This window comes from Thalassophryne amazonica, chromosome 15 (assembly GCF_902500255.1).
Source record: "Thalassophryne amazonica chromosome 15, fThaAma1.1, whole genome shotgun sequence".
NCBI classification, from domain to species: Eukaryota; Metazoa; Chordata; class Actinopteri; order Batrachoidiformes; family Batrachoididae; genus Thalassophryne; species Thalassophryne amazonica.
Genome location: NC_047117.1, coordinates 59,482,815 through 59,501,680, shown reverse-complemented (window position 1 = coordinate 59,501,680; position 18,866 = coordinate 59,482,815). Strand labels below are relative to the sequence as shown.

General features: G+C 39.4%; 1 protein-coding gene across 2 annotated transcripts in view; it reads left to right on the top strand.

Moving 5' to 3' along the window:
- LOC117525718 (alpha-1,6-mannosylglycoprotein 6-beta-N-acetylglucosaminyltransferase B-like) overlaps window positions 1-16,528 on the top strand; it is a 473,200-nt gene extending 456,672 nt beyond the window's left edge. For both annotated transcript variants that reach the window (XM_034187646.1, XM_034187647.1), the window contains exons 16-18: window positions 5,430-5,504; window positions 12,208-12,491; window positions 16,169-16,528. In XM_034187646.1, coding sequence (XP_034043537.1) covers window positions 5,430-5,504; window positions 12,208-12,491; window positions 16,169-16,370 — 561 coding nt within the window. In that variant the 3' untranslated portion in view covers window positions 16,371-16,528. The remainder of the gene's footprint in view (window positions 1-5,429; window positions 5,505-12,207; window positions 12,492-16,168) is intronic.
- Window positions 16,529-18,866: the final 2,338 nt, after the last annotated feature.

Sequence of the window (18,866 nt, the reverse complement as noted above, 5' to 3'; positions counted from 1 at the left end):
AATTTGAACCCATTCCTGCTTCTGTAATTGATACCCTGTTTTATTTTCAACTGATATTCAGACATAAGGCAATTTTTTTAAAGAGGTCATATTGTGTGTGTTTTTTTATTCTTCCTTTATAAAGTTTTGGATAACTCATTTAAAGATGTCTGCAACTTCCCCCAAAGTTCCACATTAAAATTTTCCCAATATAAGAAACGTGTAGATGTTGAAAGGTGTTTGAGACTTGTTTTAGACTTCTGTAACATGTGTCACAGATATTCATATCTGAACTCCTGTTTGCTGTTAGCAATGACAACACAGGCTTATGCCCTTGTGACCTCTTTTGTCTCTATATATTAAATGACCTTATTAATTATGAGCATGTTTTGTGCATGATATGAATTAAACTAGAAAAGGAAGAAAAGGAGAGTGCTAGGCACATAGCACGCTGCTACTGTACGGCTGAATGTTAGTGCACATCTCGTCCTGATAACACGGACCACAGTGTTCTGCATATGAAGACAAATGTTTGATGGCACATACATACAGTGCCCTCCAAAAGTATGACAACACTTTGTATTTCACACATTTTAATTTGGAATACAACAAATACAAAAAAATTACAGTATTTTAAATTGTCTTCCTTAAACTCAAAATGAAAGCATATCTCTACAACTTGATATAAATTAATTAAAAATGTAAAAGCCAAGATGACGGGTTGCATAAATAATGGAACGCTTTGGTATAATACCTGTAAATAATCAGTTTTATTACCAGATTTCTTCAGACAAGTCGGGGGATGGATACATGAACATTTCCAAGTTACTGAATACATCTTAGAGTTTATTTACATCAATTATGAAGAAATACAAACAGTATGACACTCTATGGTAAATCTGTGTCGAGTAAACAGTTCTCAAAAACTAAGTGACTGGGAAAGAAGGAAATGAGTGAGGAAAGACACCCAGAGAACCCAGAAGAAGATATAGGCTTCTGTGGCTGTGATTGGAAAAATTGTGCATAGTGCATGTTTTGCATTTTGTATCCCCAGTTATCAGTGATGCCACTAACGCGTTACCTACCAGCATCTGACCACTTTTTTCAGTAACACGTAATCTAACACGTTAATCTTTCCAAATCAGTAATCAGGTTAAAGTTACTTCCCCAAGTCACTGCACGTTACTGTTATTTTTGCATTGTGGGTCGATCACAGCATTAAACTTGGTCCGTGGGCAGGGGATCAGGGTTCGACTGAACAGCACACTTTAAGCAAGCTGCAAGCTTTTCAGCCGCGGTTTTCTGCAGCAGCTACGACTTGTCCTCCTCTCTCAAAGTGCGATGACAACAGCACACCTGCACTGAGCTTTACAAAGACATTTTTATGCTTTTTTTTCCCTTTATTTAGAACTTTGAGCTGAGCAGCTCCGTGTGTGCTCCCTAAAAACAGCTGGTCCACCGCAACACGTCAACAACTAACACTTTTTTTACCATTCAAATGCGGCTAAACTCTTTCTGGATGACATGGCCTACAAAAAATAATAAAACTTTCTTACCTGTAAATTTGGTCATGTTTTCTGCATAAATAAATGTTATACATTCTTTGTGCTCAAACGCCAAAGCAGGAGTGAATCTAGACAGAAATGGGGCATGCAGTGGGGCAGGGATCCCCCCCCAACAACACCCCTAGATTAAAGGTCCAATTTTTAAGCCTTTTTTTTTTACTACAACTACTAATACTACTTATAATAATAATTTCAACAACTATAATGTTTAAAGAGAATTTAAATGTTAGAAAAATGTTAGAAAGAATATAATAGTTACATTTATAAACAATGCACGCTAGAAATTGCAAGTTTTAGTGTTACAGGGTTGTCAGCAGTTAAATATCAGGTCAACAAAGATGTCTTCATTTTAATTTTTACAAAACAAGTATTTATTTTCATTGAAGTCAAGAAAGGGTGAATATAAAGTGAGTATTGGCAAAACAGGTTGTCATATTCATGTTGAGGTGGCAGAGGGGTGTTGTCGGCAGCTGGTGAAAGTAACTAAAAAGTAACTAGTAATCTAAATTAGTTACTTTTACAATTGAGTAATCAGCAAAGTAACTAAGTTACTTTTTCAAAGAGTAACCTATAATGAGTAATTGGATTACTTTTTCAAAGTAACTGTGGCAACACTGCTAGTTATACAGCTTCATGATGAAGTGGTATAGAGGAGGGTTTTCTTTCACCAAAACATCAAATCTAGGCTTACATCTCAGATGTACCTTCTGGCAAATTGCAGCTGAGGTTTCAGGTCTTCATTTTAAGAAAATCCAATAAACATTATCCACATCCACATTAACTGATTCCATCTGCTCACAGTGATGTTAATCAGTGAAATCACCTGGTGGAGTGGGTGGTTGCAAAGAAAACCTGCACCCTCTCAGCCCTTTCTGGAATGAGTTGAATACCCCTGACATATACCTTCTTTCTTCTTTGGCTAACAAAATATAAGATGACTAAGTAAGTCCCTTTGGCTGCTCCCTTGTTTATACTCGGGTCACCACAGCAGATCCACCGTGGATCTGCATGCTGATTTGGCACAAGATTTTTGCCGGATGCCCTTCTTGATGTAACTCTACATTGCATGGAGAAATGTAGCAGGGTGGGGTTTAAATTGGGAACCTTCTGCACTGAAACCAAGTGCACTAAGCACTTGGCTTTGAAAACATCCTAGAAGAAGAGAAGTGATTAACAGAAACACTGTTTTCACCAGTTCATTAATAATTCACCAAATAACATTTAAACAAGCACCAAGAGTTATAAAAGGAAGACTCATAACATCACATTAGAGAAACTTAGAAAAGATTAAATTTGAGTATCAGTTTAGTCTTTTGTTAAATATAATAACAGAAAGGAAGTTACAATTTTCTCCCTTTTGTTGAATGAAAGTATATTCATTATTGAAGGGACTGTGTCCTTCCTCATGGTGGCACTGTGGTTCCATCTCAATGTTGGTCATTGTTCTGACCTTTGATATTTTACCATCTGGCTGGTTGAGGCTCTATGTTCATTGCAATGTTATTAGTAGAGAGTGTCCTATTAGTGTCTGGATGTTCTCTGAATTGGACAGGTTTCATTAAACTGTCTAATAAATTCTGTTTGAACTGGTGTTGACTTCAACCGTGTTGAGCAAGCATCTTTGATCCACAACGACTGTTTGTTGAAGTTCTCCTGAAGCGTCATAAATTCAGCCAGGAAATGTTTGGAAGACTGTTCACTTTGGGAGAAGGGAGGATTTTAATGCAGGGTGATAACACAGTCATTCAGTTTAAGACATTCCAGCCTTAGGGCCCCTTCACACATAACACGATGTTGGGCGAAAGACACAGAAACTGGAAGATAATCCGGAAACCAAAAACAAAATGGGGAACTGCGAAACATTCTACCTGCTGTCAGGAGGGACACAAGGTTGGACAGGCGTACATGATACCGCAGCGACGATATTGTGCACGTGCGTGTTCGTGGGCACGAACACAGTGCGAACATGTGGAAAGTCACACACACAGCAGTGGAGCAAAATATATATATATAAAAAAAACACAATTTATAATACTTAATTCCTGTTATAAAGCGTGGACTTAGACTCCGCCTAGTCGTACACCAGGAAATAATGAAATGACGTGGATTAATGCCCTTTTGTGTTTTACATGAATTACCTGATGCGATCCTTTCATGAAGACATCAGCCGGGCTCCCATCTCATGTGGAGTGGCTCCCGTGTCATGAACGCATCAGTCAGCATGGCGTGTCCAGCGCGCAGTGTTCCGCTGGTGACCACGTTGCAAATGTGATATGTGTTTTAATTATCACAATGGGGGGAAATCCCGCAGTGACACGCACCTCGTGGTGATTTTCTGCATGGCACCATATTCACCAGCGTTGCGGTGTGCTGATGCGGCGGTCATCTGAAGCGATATGTTTTACTTTATTTCTACGTGAGGACAGCATGCGGACGTCCGCACCTCACAGCAAACATATGCCAGGTCATATCCTACAAGCCAGTACAGATGTTCCCCAGCTGTGACTTGCGAGCACAGATATCTGCTGCACAGCTGCACGTCGCAGGGGGACACGCCCACCTTTGTCTGCGGAGCTTGTCAGGTTATAGAAAAAAAGGCTCACTCTCTGTTGCTTTGTTCTGTGATTTTAATTTAATTTTTGACCAGGTGAACGCACTACGCTATGCTCAACCAAACCTAATTTTTACACCATTACACCCACATTAGCTCAAGTGAATGTGTGGTTTAGAGGATGTGTGCTGGGTGTTCAAACCATCAGGTGTCAGGGAGAGGCCAACAATAACACCTGTGTTGCGCTGTACGCTGCATTGCACTGGGTGTAAGTTAGGTCCCGTTAACTTAACCAGTCATCTTCACATCAAACAAAGAGCTGAAATTGAAATGAAATGACATGAAAACTGGATCTTTGACCAATGAAAAATCACAAGTTCCAACTTTCTGTAAAAAAAAAAAAAAAAGAAAAAGAAATGTGCATTACCCTTACTGCAGAAATCATCTGTAGAGCACCCTCCTCTCTGAACAGGGAGGGGGCATGGCAAGCAGCAACTCCTTTCTATCGCAAACAGTAGACTAGCACATAAACATATCATTAGAGCTTGAATATGGACTATTTTACAATGCATCAACAAACTCTACATTTTCTTTTAGCTACGAATACATATACGAGTTAATGGTGTGCGGTGAACATTCAAACCATCAGTACACAACATATGACATTCTTTAAGTTCATCTCTAATTAGGCCAGTCATCAGTATGCTTTAGTGACAAATATGACACATCACAGCAAGGATTGATAATTACTATGCACACACACTCACCTTCAACCGCTCTGTCCAATTAAGGGTCACAGGGAGCTGGAGTCTATCCCAACAGTCAAAGAGCATGAGGCGGGGTACACCCTGAACATGACGCCAGTCTGTCGCAGGGCCACATATAGACAGACACACGCAGTCACACCCGCACGCACACCTACAGACAATTTAAAGTTTCCAATCCATCTAACCTGCGTGTTTTTGGACGTGGGCGGAAGCCGGAGCATCCAGAGCGAACCCACTCAAAAACACGAGGAGAACACGCAAACGCCACACAGGAAGGCCACAGATGGGAATCGAACCCATGACCTTCTCACTGTGAGGAAGCAATGCTAACCACTAAGCCTCCGTGCTGCATATTACTATGCAAATAAAGTGTAATAGTTTTCTAAAAGTGACATGCTGTGATTAGCCCTCTCGGGAATTTGACAGTGAAAATATTTATCTGTTAAAATTAACTATTACCATACACAATTTATTGCAGTTAGTCTGAACAATAAAGGAACTAAACAAGTCCAGTTGACCTGACTCCTACTTGAATAAGTAGTGTCATTGTGTGCTGTGATTTTGCAGGTGGAGCCATACCTGCCTTATGAGTATACCTGTGAGGGGATGCTGGAGAGAGTCCATGCCTACATTCAGCATCAGGTGAGGCAACACCAACATGTTGATCTGCACAGAACACTAGAAATAACTGCAGGCCTGCCATCAACAGTAGGTGGACCACCGTCCAGACCCAGATGCCATTCAAATTAGAACCAGACTTATTACTAGATTTTGATGGATCTTTTCTACTTTTCTTCATTGAGGGTAGTTGTATATTAACTGCACAGCTTTTGTCTGTCTTCACAGTAGTTATGTACACATTAACCCTTATAAAGTCTTCAGGTTTGTGGGACCCGTTTTCAGTTTTTAGCTTAAGATAAATGATACAAAAAATTATTTTTTTCAAACTAAGATTCATTGGCCTTGGCTCATTTTCTGTGAGGAACATTAATCAGAAAACATTTTCAATGGCGCACCCCCCATATACCCCCCTTCACATTTATATTACATACAGGGTCTTCGGGGCCACTGGACCCAGGGCTAGTGAAAGTGTGGAAATCATAGGTCCTGTGCACCTTCATTTTCCCTTTCTGGTCCCTGGGGGAGAGAGAGGGGGGGAAGCAGGTGAAAGGACCCTTGGTGTGAGCAACCACAGTGTGAACCCACTGTTCCCACACAATGTTGCAAACTTGTGCGGGAACTGCACCCTTCTGTCTTACAGGAACCAATGTTGGGGACCTGACACTATAAATCACTCTGTCAGCATGGTTCCATACCACACCTGATCAAGATGGCAAAACGAACCCTGTGCCCCCTCTACCCCCTCTACCCAAGACAAATTTCTCCCTAGGCAGACTAATAAAGACACTTTGACTGTTCAGGCTGCCTTACAGTTGATATTGGAAGCGACAGAGGGTTTTGATGGTGATGCAGAGGAAGAAGTACATATGCAATAAACACATAGTGTAACTCTGCGCCTTATGTGTGGTATACTCTGGTATGAAAATGGCAGTGCTCACTGGAGCTAATGTGTTGTGCTGACAGATGTTATGTGTAAACTGACCTGAGTAGGTTCAATTTCTAATTAAATTAAAATAAATAATACACTGTAGTTTGGGAAAAAACTTGCTTCATTTGTACATTTGTTAATTATTTTCTAGTTATGCCAGTTTTTTTATGCATTTCCTTATTTTGTTACATTTTATTAAAAAAACAAAACAAAAACAAACAAAAAAACAAGTGACATTTCTATTCATAAATGTGATTTAACAAAGGTAAAAGGAACAAATTTAACATATGTGGTGGTTATATTACTTGCAATTGGGATGAACATTGAACATCTGCTGAGTATTTTAACAACAAAAAAAAGATTGTTGAATTAAAAGCTCCAAAATGCAATGGGTCTATCAGACCCAGCAGGACTCCCTGTGGAACAAAAAAAAACCCTGTAAGGGTTAAACATACAGACTAACCACGTACATTATAACTCATTCCACGTGGCACTACTCAGTCAATAAAATAATTTATTCAGAGAAATGCTATGCAGCGAGTAATTAACACGCACGCACACACACACACACACACACAGCTAGATGCAATGAGATGGAGACACAAAGGTCAGAAGAGGAACTAGACAATCTACAATGAGACAAATAGAGACTCACAGGGAGTTCAACCCAGTTTGGCTCACATGCTTTGAAACCATGGCTATCATTAAAAGCAGCACTGTGAAGCATCACAACAAATCAAAGAACAAATCTTATGAACAATCGTACCCACACAAATCCCAACTGAGGGCACCGAAAATACGTGATCTAAGACCTCAATATGATCAATCCACCACAATCCTCACACAATCATTCACTGCCCAAGTAACTCAAACTACACTTTATTTGCTGTTTCTGTCATGATTCAACCCATTCTGGGCTCTTGTTATTATCTGGACTTGTGCATATCGGGCTTCGATCCTCTGTCTTTAATTTTCTGTTTGATATATTGAGGTCACTGGTTTTGTTTTCTCTTTATCGTGTATTTTCTGTTCATCATGCTTTACTCATGAGTCAAGTTCCATTCTAGTTTGTGTCCAGCCTTTGTGTTTTCCCACTGTGTAATCATTAGTTGAATCACCTGTTTGTTTTGATTTTATCATATGTTGAATTATCTGTTTCTCTTACTTAGGCCATGTGTGAGTTCCAGTCTGAGCCTTTATTTCTGTTGCTGATTTATTTTCAGTACTTACATTTGTTTTCTGCTTACTTCTTTGTTTTTTATGTTAGGTCTTTATTTTATTTGTACTTGGTTTTGTTCATTAGTGGTTTTGACATTTTGTTTAGATCACAATGGTTTTAGGTTCACCTTTGAGTTGGGACCAGTTCACTTTGCTTTTGTCTTACTGCACTCTCTTGTCTGGTGTTCAGGGCTTGGTGTGGGTGTGTCCTGTCCCTTCTGTTTGCCACACCCCCCTTCCAGATTGTTCTCCAGCACCTGTGTCTTGTTCCATAATTACCACTGGTTCTAAGTACTTTGTGTTTGCCACCTCACTGCCAGTTTATTGAATTTCCACATTCACTTACCAGCCTTCCTTGAGTCTTGTTTCTTTTGTCTACCTGTGTATTGTCCTCGCGTTGTCTTTGACCTTGCACTAGTCTCAGCCTCTGTATCCTGCCTTGCTGTGTTAGAGAAACCTGCTTGTTTTTGGATGACATCTCTGCCTACTCCTTCCAGTTTTGTTTGCTTGGCTGACTGATCACCAGTGTACTGAACCTTGTTTTCTCAGCCTGCAGTATGAGTCTTGCATTTGTGTCCAACCATGTTTGTGCCCCGCCTCGGCCCATGCCTGACAGTTTTTAATATTTAGCACTTTATTTTTAAATTCAAACCTTATTTTACTGAAAATGAGAAAAGAACATTTATTAATATTATTATATTAATAGAGTCCCCTCCAGTTCAATGTGAAAATGAATAATAAATATTGTTGAAATACTTAAATATAAGTATTATATAAATAATACTGGTCCTAAGGTTCATTATTTTTGAACAGTAGACCATACAGTTGATTATTTTACTTTGAATCTTTTGCAGATTGGTCCAAAGGAGGAATCTGATTATGGAGTATTTTCTCTGGAGGTCTTGCATTGTTTTTAGGTTCTCCCCCCCCCCCCCACTGGCTGTGTCACTGAGTCATTAAATATAGGCCACAGGTATCCCAATTATTGCTTAATTATACTGATTTGCCAATCAAATGCTTCTAAAAATAATGGCTCTGTTGACATTTAAAAGTAATAATGACAAGATATTTATAACATTATATGAAGTAGACATTCTAATTTATATAACATTGTTTGGTAGCATACAATGTGTTAAGTTGGGGGAAAATTGGGTTTGACAGTTTTTGTTTAAGATGTATGTAAACTTATATTCTCAAATGCATATTTTCACTCCTACAGTATATCCAAACAGTCTCTCACATGTATGTGAGATTAAGAAATCATGATCTAATATATGAATCAAAAATCAATTTTAAAGTAATAGATATGACTACTTCAATACACAGACATCTTAATGAATCTAAATGTAGTTTGAAGTGGTCATTAATTGATAAAGTTAAGCATGTTTCATTGCTGCTTCCACATCTACAAAGGTGTTAGAAGAATGTTCCTATTTGAACTTTACAATTGGGTCACAATTTGTTAATAGTGTCATATTGTATAATTTTGTAGCTCATGTATCCACACTCCGAGTAAATATGTACGTTAGAACAATATACTCGTATGTATGCATCATGAGAAGATGTGTATGGGATTCTTATGGCATGAACGCCTCCTAATTCTCATCATGAGACACCTTGCAGACATTGTTCTGACAGGAGGAGGGATGATTGAGGAGGAGGATGTGAGAATGATGATGGAGTGGGATGAAATTTTTTTTTTTTTTTTAGTAATTTCCACAATAGTTGTCAAATCACTGACACGCTCTCAAAAACTATGACTGACAGTTCTGATGCCAAAATATCCCTGCTGTCTGCAAATGAACAGCAGCAAGTCTGAATATTTTCCGAAATAGCTTCCGATTTACATTTTATATTGTGATTAATTTGGTGTCCAGTATTCTGTTCAGTGCTTGCACGTACTTGGAGTTTGGTCGGGTTCTGTTTTAGGTGCCTTTGTTGTTGAGGCAAGATTTGTTAACCATGACTTTTTGAATGGTGCTGTGATTTTTATTTTTATTTATATATATTTTGAGAATCAATGGATACCTTGATCTCGCAGCACTTGACAATGGATTTGTGAGTGTTTGGGATTAATAGTGACCTCGAGGCTTTCACTAAGTTTTTGGACTTGGCCATCAGACATTTGTGTGTATGTGTTGGGGAGACATTCAGTTATCCAAGTTGAGCAGCACCTGGGAAGAATTTATGGAGACATGAGGTCACTGGACCACATGTCTCCATAAATGTGTCCATCCATCCTCGTGTTTGGTGATGATGATACCTTTGCAAGAGAATGAATGTTCAAGTCCTGTGGGTCCTGATGCTTCCTGTCTATAACTGCATGGCTGTGAGACATGGAGAAGAACCAGTGACATAAGAGGACAACTGGATGTCTTTGGTAGGTCTCTTTGGAGGATCCTTCAGTACCGCTGGAATGCCTTTGTGGTTATTTAAGCAGACTCATATGAGGTGTATCACTTGCATATTGATGGCTACACCATTTTTTGCCATTTGGCACACTTCTCTGTATATGAACCAGCACTCAGGCGTCTCAGTGTTGAGATCCAGCCAATTGGAGGAGGCAGAGGGGACTGACATGTTTCAAATGGCTGTGGTAGATAGATGTTATGTGTTCTCTTGTGTAGTCAGTGCAGTGGTGTACGGTATTGGTGCATGCTCCCAGACCTGACCTGACTTGTAGTGGGTGGCATAGCAAAACAGTTATTCATTTTGTGATAAAAGCATGGAATTTGGCACATGTATTCTAAATTAACTAATGGTTATTTTCATATATGGAGCCATCCTGGAGCTGACCTCTAATGAGCTACAGGGGTCAATAAAGAATTACACAGGGTTCAAATTTTAAAAATGCTCCAATCATATTGAAAACTATACCACATTATTTGTCTGATCATAACAATTCCAAAAAGGTATAGTTTGGACTATTTATGACTGAATGTTCTGAAGTTATGGGGTAAAAATGGCAAAAATGGTGACAAGGATCAGTTTCAGTTTGTAGAGGGGTAAAATGTTAAAAGTTGCTCCAATTTTGGTAAAAAGTGATGCAAATTATTGGTTGAAATAAGAGGATTAATAAATGGAATAGTTTTGACTGTATTCAATGCTTGATCTCCAAAGTAAAGGTCAAACAAGGTCGACGTCCATTGGATTCTATGATATATGATGTATGTTACACCGTAACATAACTAAGCATGACAGATGGTGCAAACTATTCCTTTTTAATATCTCAACCAATAATTTGCATAATTGTTTTACCAAAATTGGAGCACCTTTAACTTTTGACCCCTGTACAAACTCAAACTGACCTTTGTCACCATTTTTGCTGTTTTTAACCCATAACTACATGGAATTCAGTCATAGATAGTCCAGTTTATACCTTTTTGGAATTGTTATGATCAGACAAATACGTAATATGGTATAGTTTTTGACATGATTGGAGCATTTCTAAATTTTGACCCCTGTGTAATTCTTTATTGACCCCTGTAGCTCATTAGAGGTCAGCTCCAGGATGGCTCCATATCTGAAAATAAACATTAGTTAATTTGGAATATGTGTGCCAAATTCCATGCTTTTATCACAAAATGTACAATTTTTATGGAAATTTTAGCTAAGCTGCACCAATATTGTCAATTTTGTGATAAAGCATGTTGCAAATATGACTTGCAGAGTGCTGAGTGTGTTCCTGGGCTACTCCACTTGTAAAGGGTTAATACATCTGGCAAGCTGTATTAGGACATGTATAATAGCACATGTTGGGCATATGGAGGCTCCTGGTCTTTTGAACTTCAATGCATTTGATTTTTTTTTTTTTTTTGTCCTCCCTCACCAGTGCTTTGCTTCCACACAATTCTGTCTCTGTAATCAACAAGCAGTGTATTTGTCCTATAAGACTTGTCTTCCTTGGGTCCTTTCACATACAGATGTTTGTTCAGTAACTCATAATATTCCTGTGATAAAGAAGCAGAGTCACCTACAATAACTTCTCAGTGTGTCTCTCATTTGTTTCGCTTTCTTTTTGGACACCTTTTTGGCTCTTTTCTATATGTATTATTACAACAGCAATACAAAATGTGAATTTAATGGTAATGACTTAATTTGTATGCTTGCTACCACAGCTGTCACTTTTGTTAAATTGAGAATGTTACTCAGGTCTGAAAGCAAAAGCAGCTTCAGTCTTTCATGCATTTAACATCATGTGCACATTCATATATACTGCTGTCCCATTCAACAGCACCTGATGGCCATATGAGGCCATCTGAAGCATTTGCTGTTTTTTCTGAGCCCACTAGATGGCGGTGTTTGAAAAAAAGGGATAAATGCACGTTGGACTTTGGGTTTGCTTTGAAGCCTTTTCTTTTATTGCTTTATTTATTTGTTTTAGATACCACCATCTAGTGGGTTCAGAAAACAGCAAACATTTCATGTGGCCTCATTTTGTCATCACTATCCTACAGCATGAATATTTAGAAATGAGAGTCTGGATACATTGTAAACTTTAGTTTTTTGTTTTTTGTTTTTAATTCTTCTCACATTGTGCTTGTATTATTGAATTAACTCAAAATTTGTCACATTCAGGACTTCTGCAACCCAGAGCCTCTCTTTATACCAGCCAACCTCACCAGATGGGAACCTACAGGTGGCGGTAGAGCTATTGGACCTCTGTTTGTGCCTCTGCACAATTCCACAGCCCTTGGCTGGGCTTCCAGTGTGACAGCTCCTGTTGTCTGGCCTCCTCTAACTTCCCTCAGGCTGCTTGTATCTCAAGAGGATCAGTCATGTGTGGAGGCGTGTCACCTTGCTGGTCTCATCTGTGAACCTGCTCACTTTCGCTTCATCAACAACAAAGAGGCCCTTCGTGGGTATGTCACCTGTAATATGTTTTGTAGACCAGCTGAATCATGCATGCAACCTTTGTTTGCTTTAACAGGCAGTTTGTTCTCTCCAAATACAACTTCTTTTTTTGTCCACATACCATTTTGACATACTGAGACATGAGCATCTGAGTTCTGAGTTGTGGATCAGATCTGCTTCGATAGAATTTTCAGACAACAATTTTCAGTCTCTTCCACCTGAACAATTGTAATTTTAATGCTTAGCACCAATATCATACAATTAGTGAGTACAGTTGTGCTTGTTTGTGTGCCTATGGGTGTGTTGGCCTAAAAATAAGGTGTAGACTGGTGCAGGTTGATGGTTACCTTGAGGAATCAGAAAGCAGTTGAGCAAAGGTTAGATAACCATATTTACAGTAGACTCAAAAAACTGATTCATTGGATTGGATTTCCATCTAATAAATATATGTAATCCCAATTAAATTAAATTATCTTGCATGCATGTGCTTTTTTGAGTTGGGGCTACATATATTTATTAGATGGAAGTCCTGCACATAATTGAATTGAGTTCATCCAATGATTCGTCTTTTTTAGTTTATATGGCACAATTTTCAGATGTCCCTTACTTGTGTGAGTTCATGACACTCCAAATGTGTGCACAACAAACGGAATTCAACACAACTGCTGAAGAAATGGAAATGTATAAAAATTTCACCACATTGCTTCAGCTCAGGGAGCTTTGGTGGCTGGTTTCTGGTAGCGCACAGTGACATGTTGATCTCTTATCTAAAAAAAAAAAAAAAATCCCTCACTTGAATCTTCTCTGTAAATAGCTGTGTGCTCACTGTGCCAGCAACTTGGAACACTCAAGCTATTAAAGGGGATGACAGATAAATCTTTATTTCAACTTTTGCCGCAAACACACCCATGATTAATAATAAATAAATAATCAAACCCCTTCACACCATACGGTGTATTTCCTGCTTAGATTATGTGCCCTGTAAATAGCAATGTTGAATTGGAGTTGCCCCAAATGCATTGTACTATGCCCCACAGATCGTCAAGGTAGGGTATAAGTTCTGTTGGCCTCAGTCCCACTGCCTGCAGGGGTAGTCTGCAGGGCAAAGTGAAAAAAAAAAAACAACCATTCATTTAAAATTGTTTATGCCAAGCTCTACATTATCTCTGACACGGGTCACAGGGATCTTGCAAGGGACTACGTTACAACTTATTTTGCTGCAGCAGTTTTTTGCAACTAACTGAGCCAGAAACATTGTGTTAAAGTCTGCCTTTATCAGAGCTCTGACACTGAAGTCCATTTTTATTCCTGTTTTATCTTCCATGCATCTTTTTTGTTTATCTATTTTCTTGCTATCTTTCTAACGCAGCCTTTTTCTTAGTCCCCTGCCGACAAATTTTCACTCAAATTGAACTGGACATCCTAAATGAAGGTATTTTGAACAGGTTTGAATTTCAGCATGATCAGGTTTCACCAACATGCTCTCTGGGACTTTAATGTAGACGATTGATTTTACTAATTTAATATGTCACGGACATGAACAAGCAAAGCTGTTTAGCATCTCACCATGTCATTTAGGTCCTTCAGACTTTTTGGAGCAAATGCTTCAGGGGAACATTAGCATGACTAAAACCTTTCAGCTTCTTGCATCACTTTTTACCAAAATTGGACCCACGTTAACTTTTGACCCCTGTACAGACTGAAATTGACCTTTGTCACCATTCTTGCTGTTTTTTCCCCATAACTCCAAAACATTCACTCATAGATGGTCCAAACTATACCTTTTTGGAATCTTTATGATCAGACAAGTAATGTGGTATAGTTTTCAAATTGATTGGAGCATTTTAAATTTCAATCCCTGTGTGATTCTTCAGTTGACCCCTACATAGCTGCCTATTGAAAGTTCAAGTTGCCAGTCGGTTTTTCAAATGAGTAATGTCTAAGGTGTATTTGTGCTGAATTTGATGCTTGTATCATCATTTGAAGGACTGTTTTAGTTATCTTCTGCACTAATAAGCCAACAGAGCATGAATCAGCTGGTGTCTGTTAGCTTTTATTAATCTAAAATCATCAGTATATACACGTGTATATATAAGGCAACCCGGACCTCATTTCTGGCATAAACTACGGCCGTTTACTCACCAATATAAGTTTGGTGTCATATAGAGTCCACAGTTCAGACAACATGTTAAAGTTCAAATATGGCTCCAAGCTTTTTATTCTTCTACAAAGGTGGATTAGAATTTTTTGGGGTACACAGTGCCAACTACTGTACAGGAGAGACCTAGCAGTCAATATGTGTCACAGATTTGAAATGGCTCTTTTCAACCAGACCTGCGGTGCCGTGACATGTCAATCATCTGGGGTGGTACCTGAGGTGTCCAATCAGATTTCAAGGTGGTCCAGTGACACCCAGCTCCACCCATGCCGGGAAATGTTCAACATTTGACATTTGTCAAATGTGCCCACAGTCTGTTATCTATGGGCACAAAATTTGGCACTTCCTGTTTCAGTGTGAACTTGCCACTGAATTCCCACGAGATTTCATGAGACCTCGTCTGTCAATCCAGGAAATGTTTGACATTTGACATTTCCTGTTTCACTGTGTACTCAAAAATTGGATCTTCCTATTCAGAACACAGTGTCCCATGAGCGAGCTTTGTGCCCTTGTGCATCGCTTCACTTGTATTCTGTTTTTTTTTTTACATATTGCTATCGTCATAATCACCTGTAGCAGAAATACAAATATTTGGTCTGCATTAATTATACAGCTTGAAAGCTTGAAAATTTGAAAACAGAGCTACCAATATGCTGTTTGTTAAAAAAAAAAAAAAAAAAAGGGTGGAAAGGGGGAAAAAGAATAGAAAAATGTGCCACACAGTGCAATAGTGCTGCCCACTGGGAGCTGTACAGCAGGGACCTGGCACATTGCAAAAGAACATATTTGCACAGTAACAGAAAATCACTTATCAGAGTCAGCTGGATGTCATTTGTTTTGAGATTCTTTATTATTCTTAATTTTCTATGTTTAAGGTTCTTTATTTTGAGAATCTTTAGGATTTAAATAAAATCTGTGTGATGTAAACTCTAAAATCCACATTGCCAAAATGTCCATAATTTCAGCATTGAAAACCTACATTGCTGTTCCAATCATGAAAAAAAATCTGTGTGTGTGTTTTCCACAACCATTGTCAGGTCAATGGGAACATTATTTTGGATTTTCTGAGTATTTATTTGGTGTGCTGCAACCAGTAGTGAAGATAAAACACACAGTGATATTCTCTGGCATCTATGACAGACTGAGTGATGGATCATCTCGAGGGAAGATTGAAATTACAGTTAACCAGTTGTAATTTCCAGAAGTGGCTGAATGAAGTATCTGTGCTATTGTGTTCACAATTTATGAAAAGAAATATGATGAAAATTTGACCTGGACACGCCGGCGCGTCCATGTAGTCCAGAGGGTTTTTGTTGAATCACAGTGGTACTATGATCAAAATATTTAAATTGGTCTTTCCCTATCTATACTTTCCATTTATTTAGAGGTTAATTATTGTCCAATTTAATTGTCTTTAATGGAAAAAAAAATTATGGCTACTTTGGTGAAATTTTGAAAAAAAAACCTGCAAAGACAAGTTTAATTTCCCTTTATCAAAAACATGCAAACTGTTATTTTTGTCTTCAGGTTGGAGGTGCAGTGTGCAGTAGTTGGCTCTGAGATCAACCACATCCTCCCAGCATTCTCTGTGATGCGGCGGGAGTGCGGCCTCCAGCGCGACCCCATGCTCTTCAGTTGTGCAGGACATTACCCAAAATACAGGCGTCTTTGCCCCTGCAGGGACTTCCGCCATGGCCAAGTGGCACTGTGCAGAGACTGTCTCTATTGATGGTGCACACAAAGAGGCAACCACGACAAAAAAAAGAAGAAATTGCTGGGGGCAAGACACACTGGAAGGTTACATCAGGCGAGAAAAGATGTGGAGCTCTTAGAGGTTCTCTGAGGGGGCAGAGTTGACTTAAACAAGCTTGTTTCCCCCAAAACCAAGAACAGAGATTGATGAGCAGCAGACATGTAAGTACTTAAAGTGCTTAAAGTGGATCAGAAGAGCTGCTAGTTTGTGTTTTTGCTGTAATTTAACAGCTGTTATGTTGTAACAAACATCAACAAGGCTTCAGACAGCAATGTTAGACACGAGAAAAACCCACCAACCTGGCCGATGTTTGTTTTTTAGTAAATATTGCACCAAATCCAAGAGTGAAAGACAGGAAATATACCCTGATAGATGTATATTTCAGAATTTGTTTTGGGACTACAGCATCTTCAAATCTCTTGACCTCGGGTCAATACCTAATCTGTCTGCACGAGATGAACCAATGATTTTTTGAGGTAACACTGCTGAGTGCAATCATCTCCAAAGACACATGAAGAAGATCAGAGGACAAAATAAATAAAGGATGCAAGATTATTTTTCAGTAAACAACAGAGAGCCTTTGGAATTCTCACCAGGATTTTTAGAGACTTCTGAGCTTGATGAGAATAAATAAATACATTTAAAAAAATCCCAAAATAAAAATTCATGACTCATCAAAGTATTGCTGGTCTTCAAGGTTTTTTTAATCTCTTTAAGTATCTTCTCTCATTTTCTCAAGATACATAGATGTTTCCCACTATTTCGGCTTGCCCAGGGTTGTAACAACTCAGCTGGCCAACTTTATACCCCCATCACTCATAGCCTGAGTCACACGCCGAATGACGAATCGGCACACATCCAAAAAGTGTTGGATTTCAGTTACAAAATATTCTGACAGCCATCTGTGGAAGTCCACAAAGTTGGTCAAAAGCAGCCGGCGGCCCCCAGTGTGATGCACTTATTCAAAACCCTCCGGGCGCCGTCGAGATGGGACACCTATCCAACAGCGGCCCATGTCCAGTCTGAGGACCATCTGACCACAACTTACATATTCTGATGGCGGAAAAACAGTATCCAAAATGATTTGAGTACATACAAGGGAACCTCAAGATGGATCTGACACAACAAAGTCTGCCGGTATGACCTGCAGATGCCACGTATAATAATGTCCACCCCGAGCGCAAAGGAACTGTTGAAATGTATGTGGCACACTTCATCATGATAATAATTATTACTGCGCCGCTCCGTGGTGCGCAGTAACACATCATTGCACGTCAGGCTCAGAACTGAACAGATCTCACACTGTAATAAATGATCATTTTCTAACTCTGTAGGAGATATGACATGGAACTGTTGTGCCAGTCCGTGACAGCATTAATAAACATGAAACTCGCCTCCAACAGTGGTCCAGGAGTGTTTCACAGCCCAGACATGGACATGGAGCCAGGACCGCAGTCTGTGGTTACAATCCTCTCACTCAAAATAAAAAAATACATCCCATGTGATAATCCAACCATCGCGGTGTCCAGAGTTGTGTTGTGCTGCTGAAGTGTGCCAAAAAGAAAAAAGAAATTAAAGTTCCCTAGAAGGGCGCACCGTCTGATGCAAGGGACAGCATGGCACACTGCCAGCAAACTTTCAGTGAAGCTGTCGAGTGGCACACACGTGCACACACAGACACACGGCTGAGTGATAACTGCAGCCCCATGCTTGTGTGCGGAGCGCACGTGTGCCACGCATGCTGTGCAGTCGCGTGCGCGTGAGGAACACAGCACTGCCTCCCACTCCGGTCCCGTGTTTGCTATCCAGACATTTGGGCATTGGCCAGTCTACAGCGCCTTTTATGGCCGTCTGACAGTCTGTGTCATCTAAACTGTTGTCTACGTGTGCTTTGGATGTCATCATGCAGGTGTTGATGAGGTAATCCAGATGTGTTCTGACACTGCTGACCACACCTCTTTTCCTCCTGACTGTGTTGGATTATGGCAATATTTGTCGGGTTGTGTCGGGCTGGTTCCTGCACATTCTTATGTGTGACGGGGCTTTACGGCGAGACAATTGGAATGCTGTTTTCATGCAGGTGCAAAGTCAAGTTAATGGTCTGCCCTCACCTTGAGTATGTTTGATTCAAGAGTAGGTGTGACACGAATGAATTAATGAACTCATTAATGAACCCCTCATAAATAGAACAATTTAACAGCGAACCTGTGTGACCCTCTGTGGGCAGAAGCAAAAGCTTATAAACGACCACCCCTTTTACCATGGAAAGTAAACTCCCAAATGTGTGGGTGTTTCATGAAATGAGGACTTAATAAAATATTTTTCTCAGTTGCCTCTAACACTCAACAAAAGAACACTTTATTACTTAAAATAGAGTTGAATTAATGTCATTTTAAATGTGAGCATTTGCTCTCGTTTCAGTTTTCATTTAGGACTGTAGTGTAACTCACCACTTTTACTATAATTTTTTAA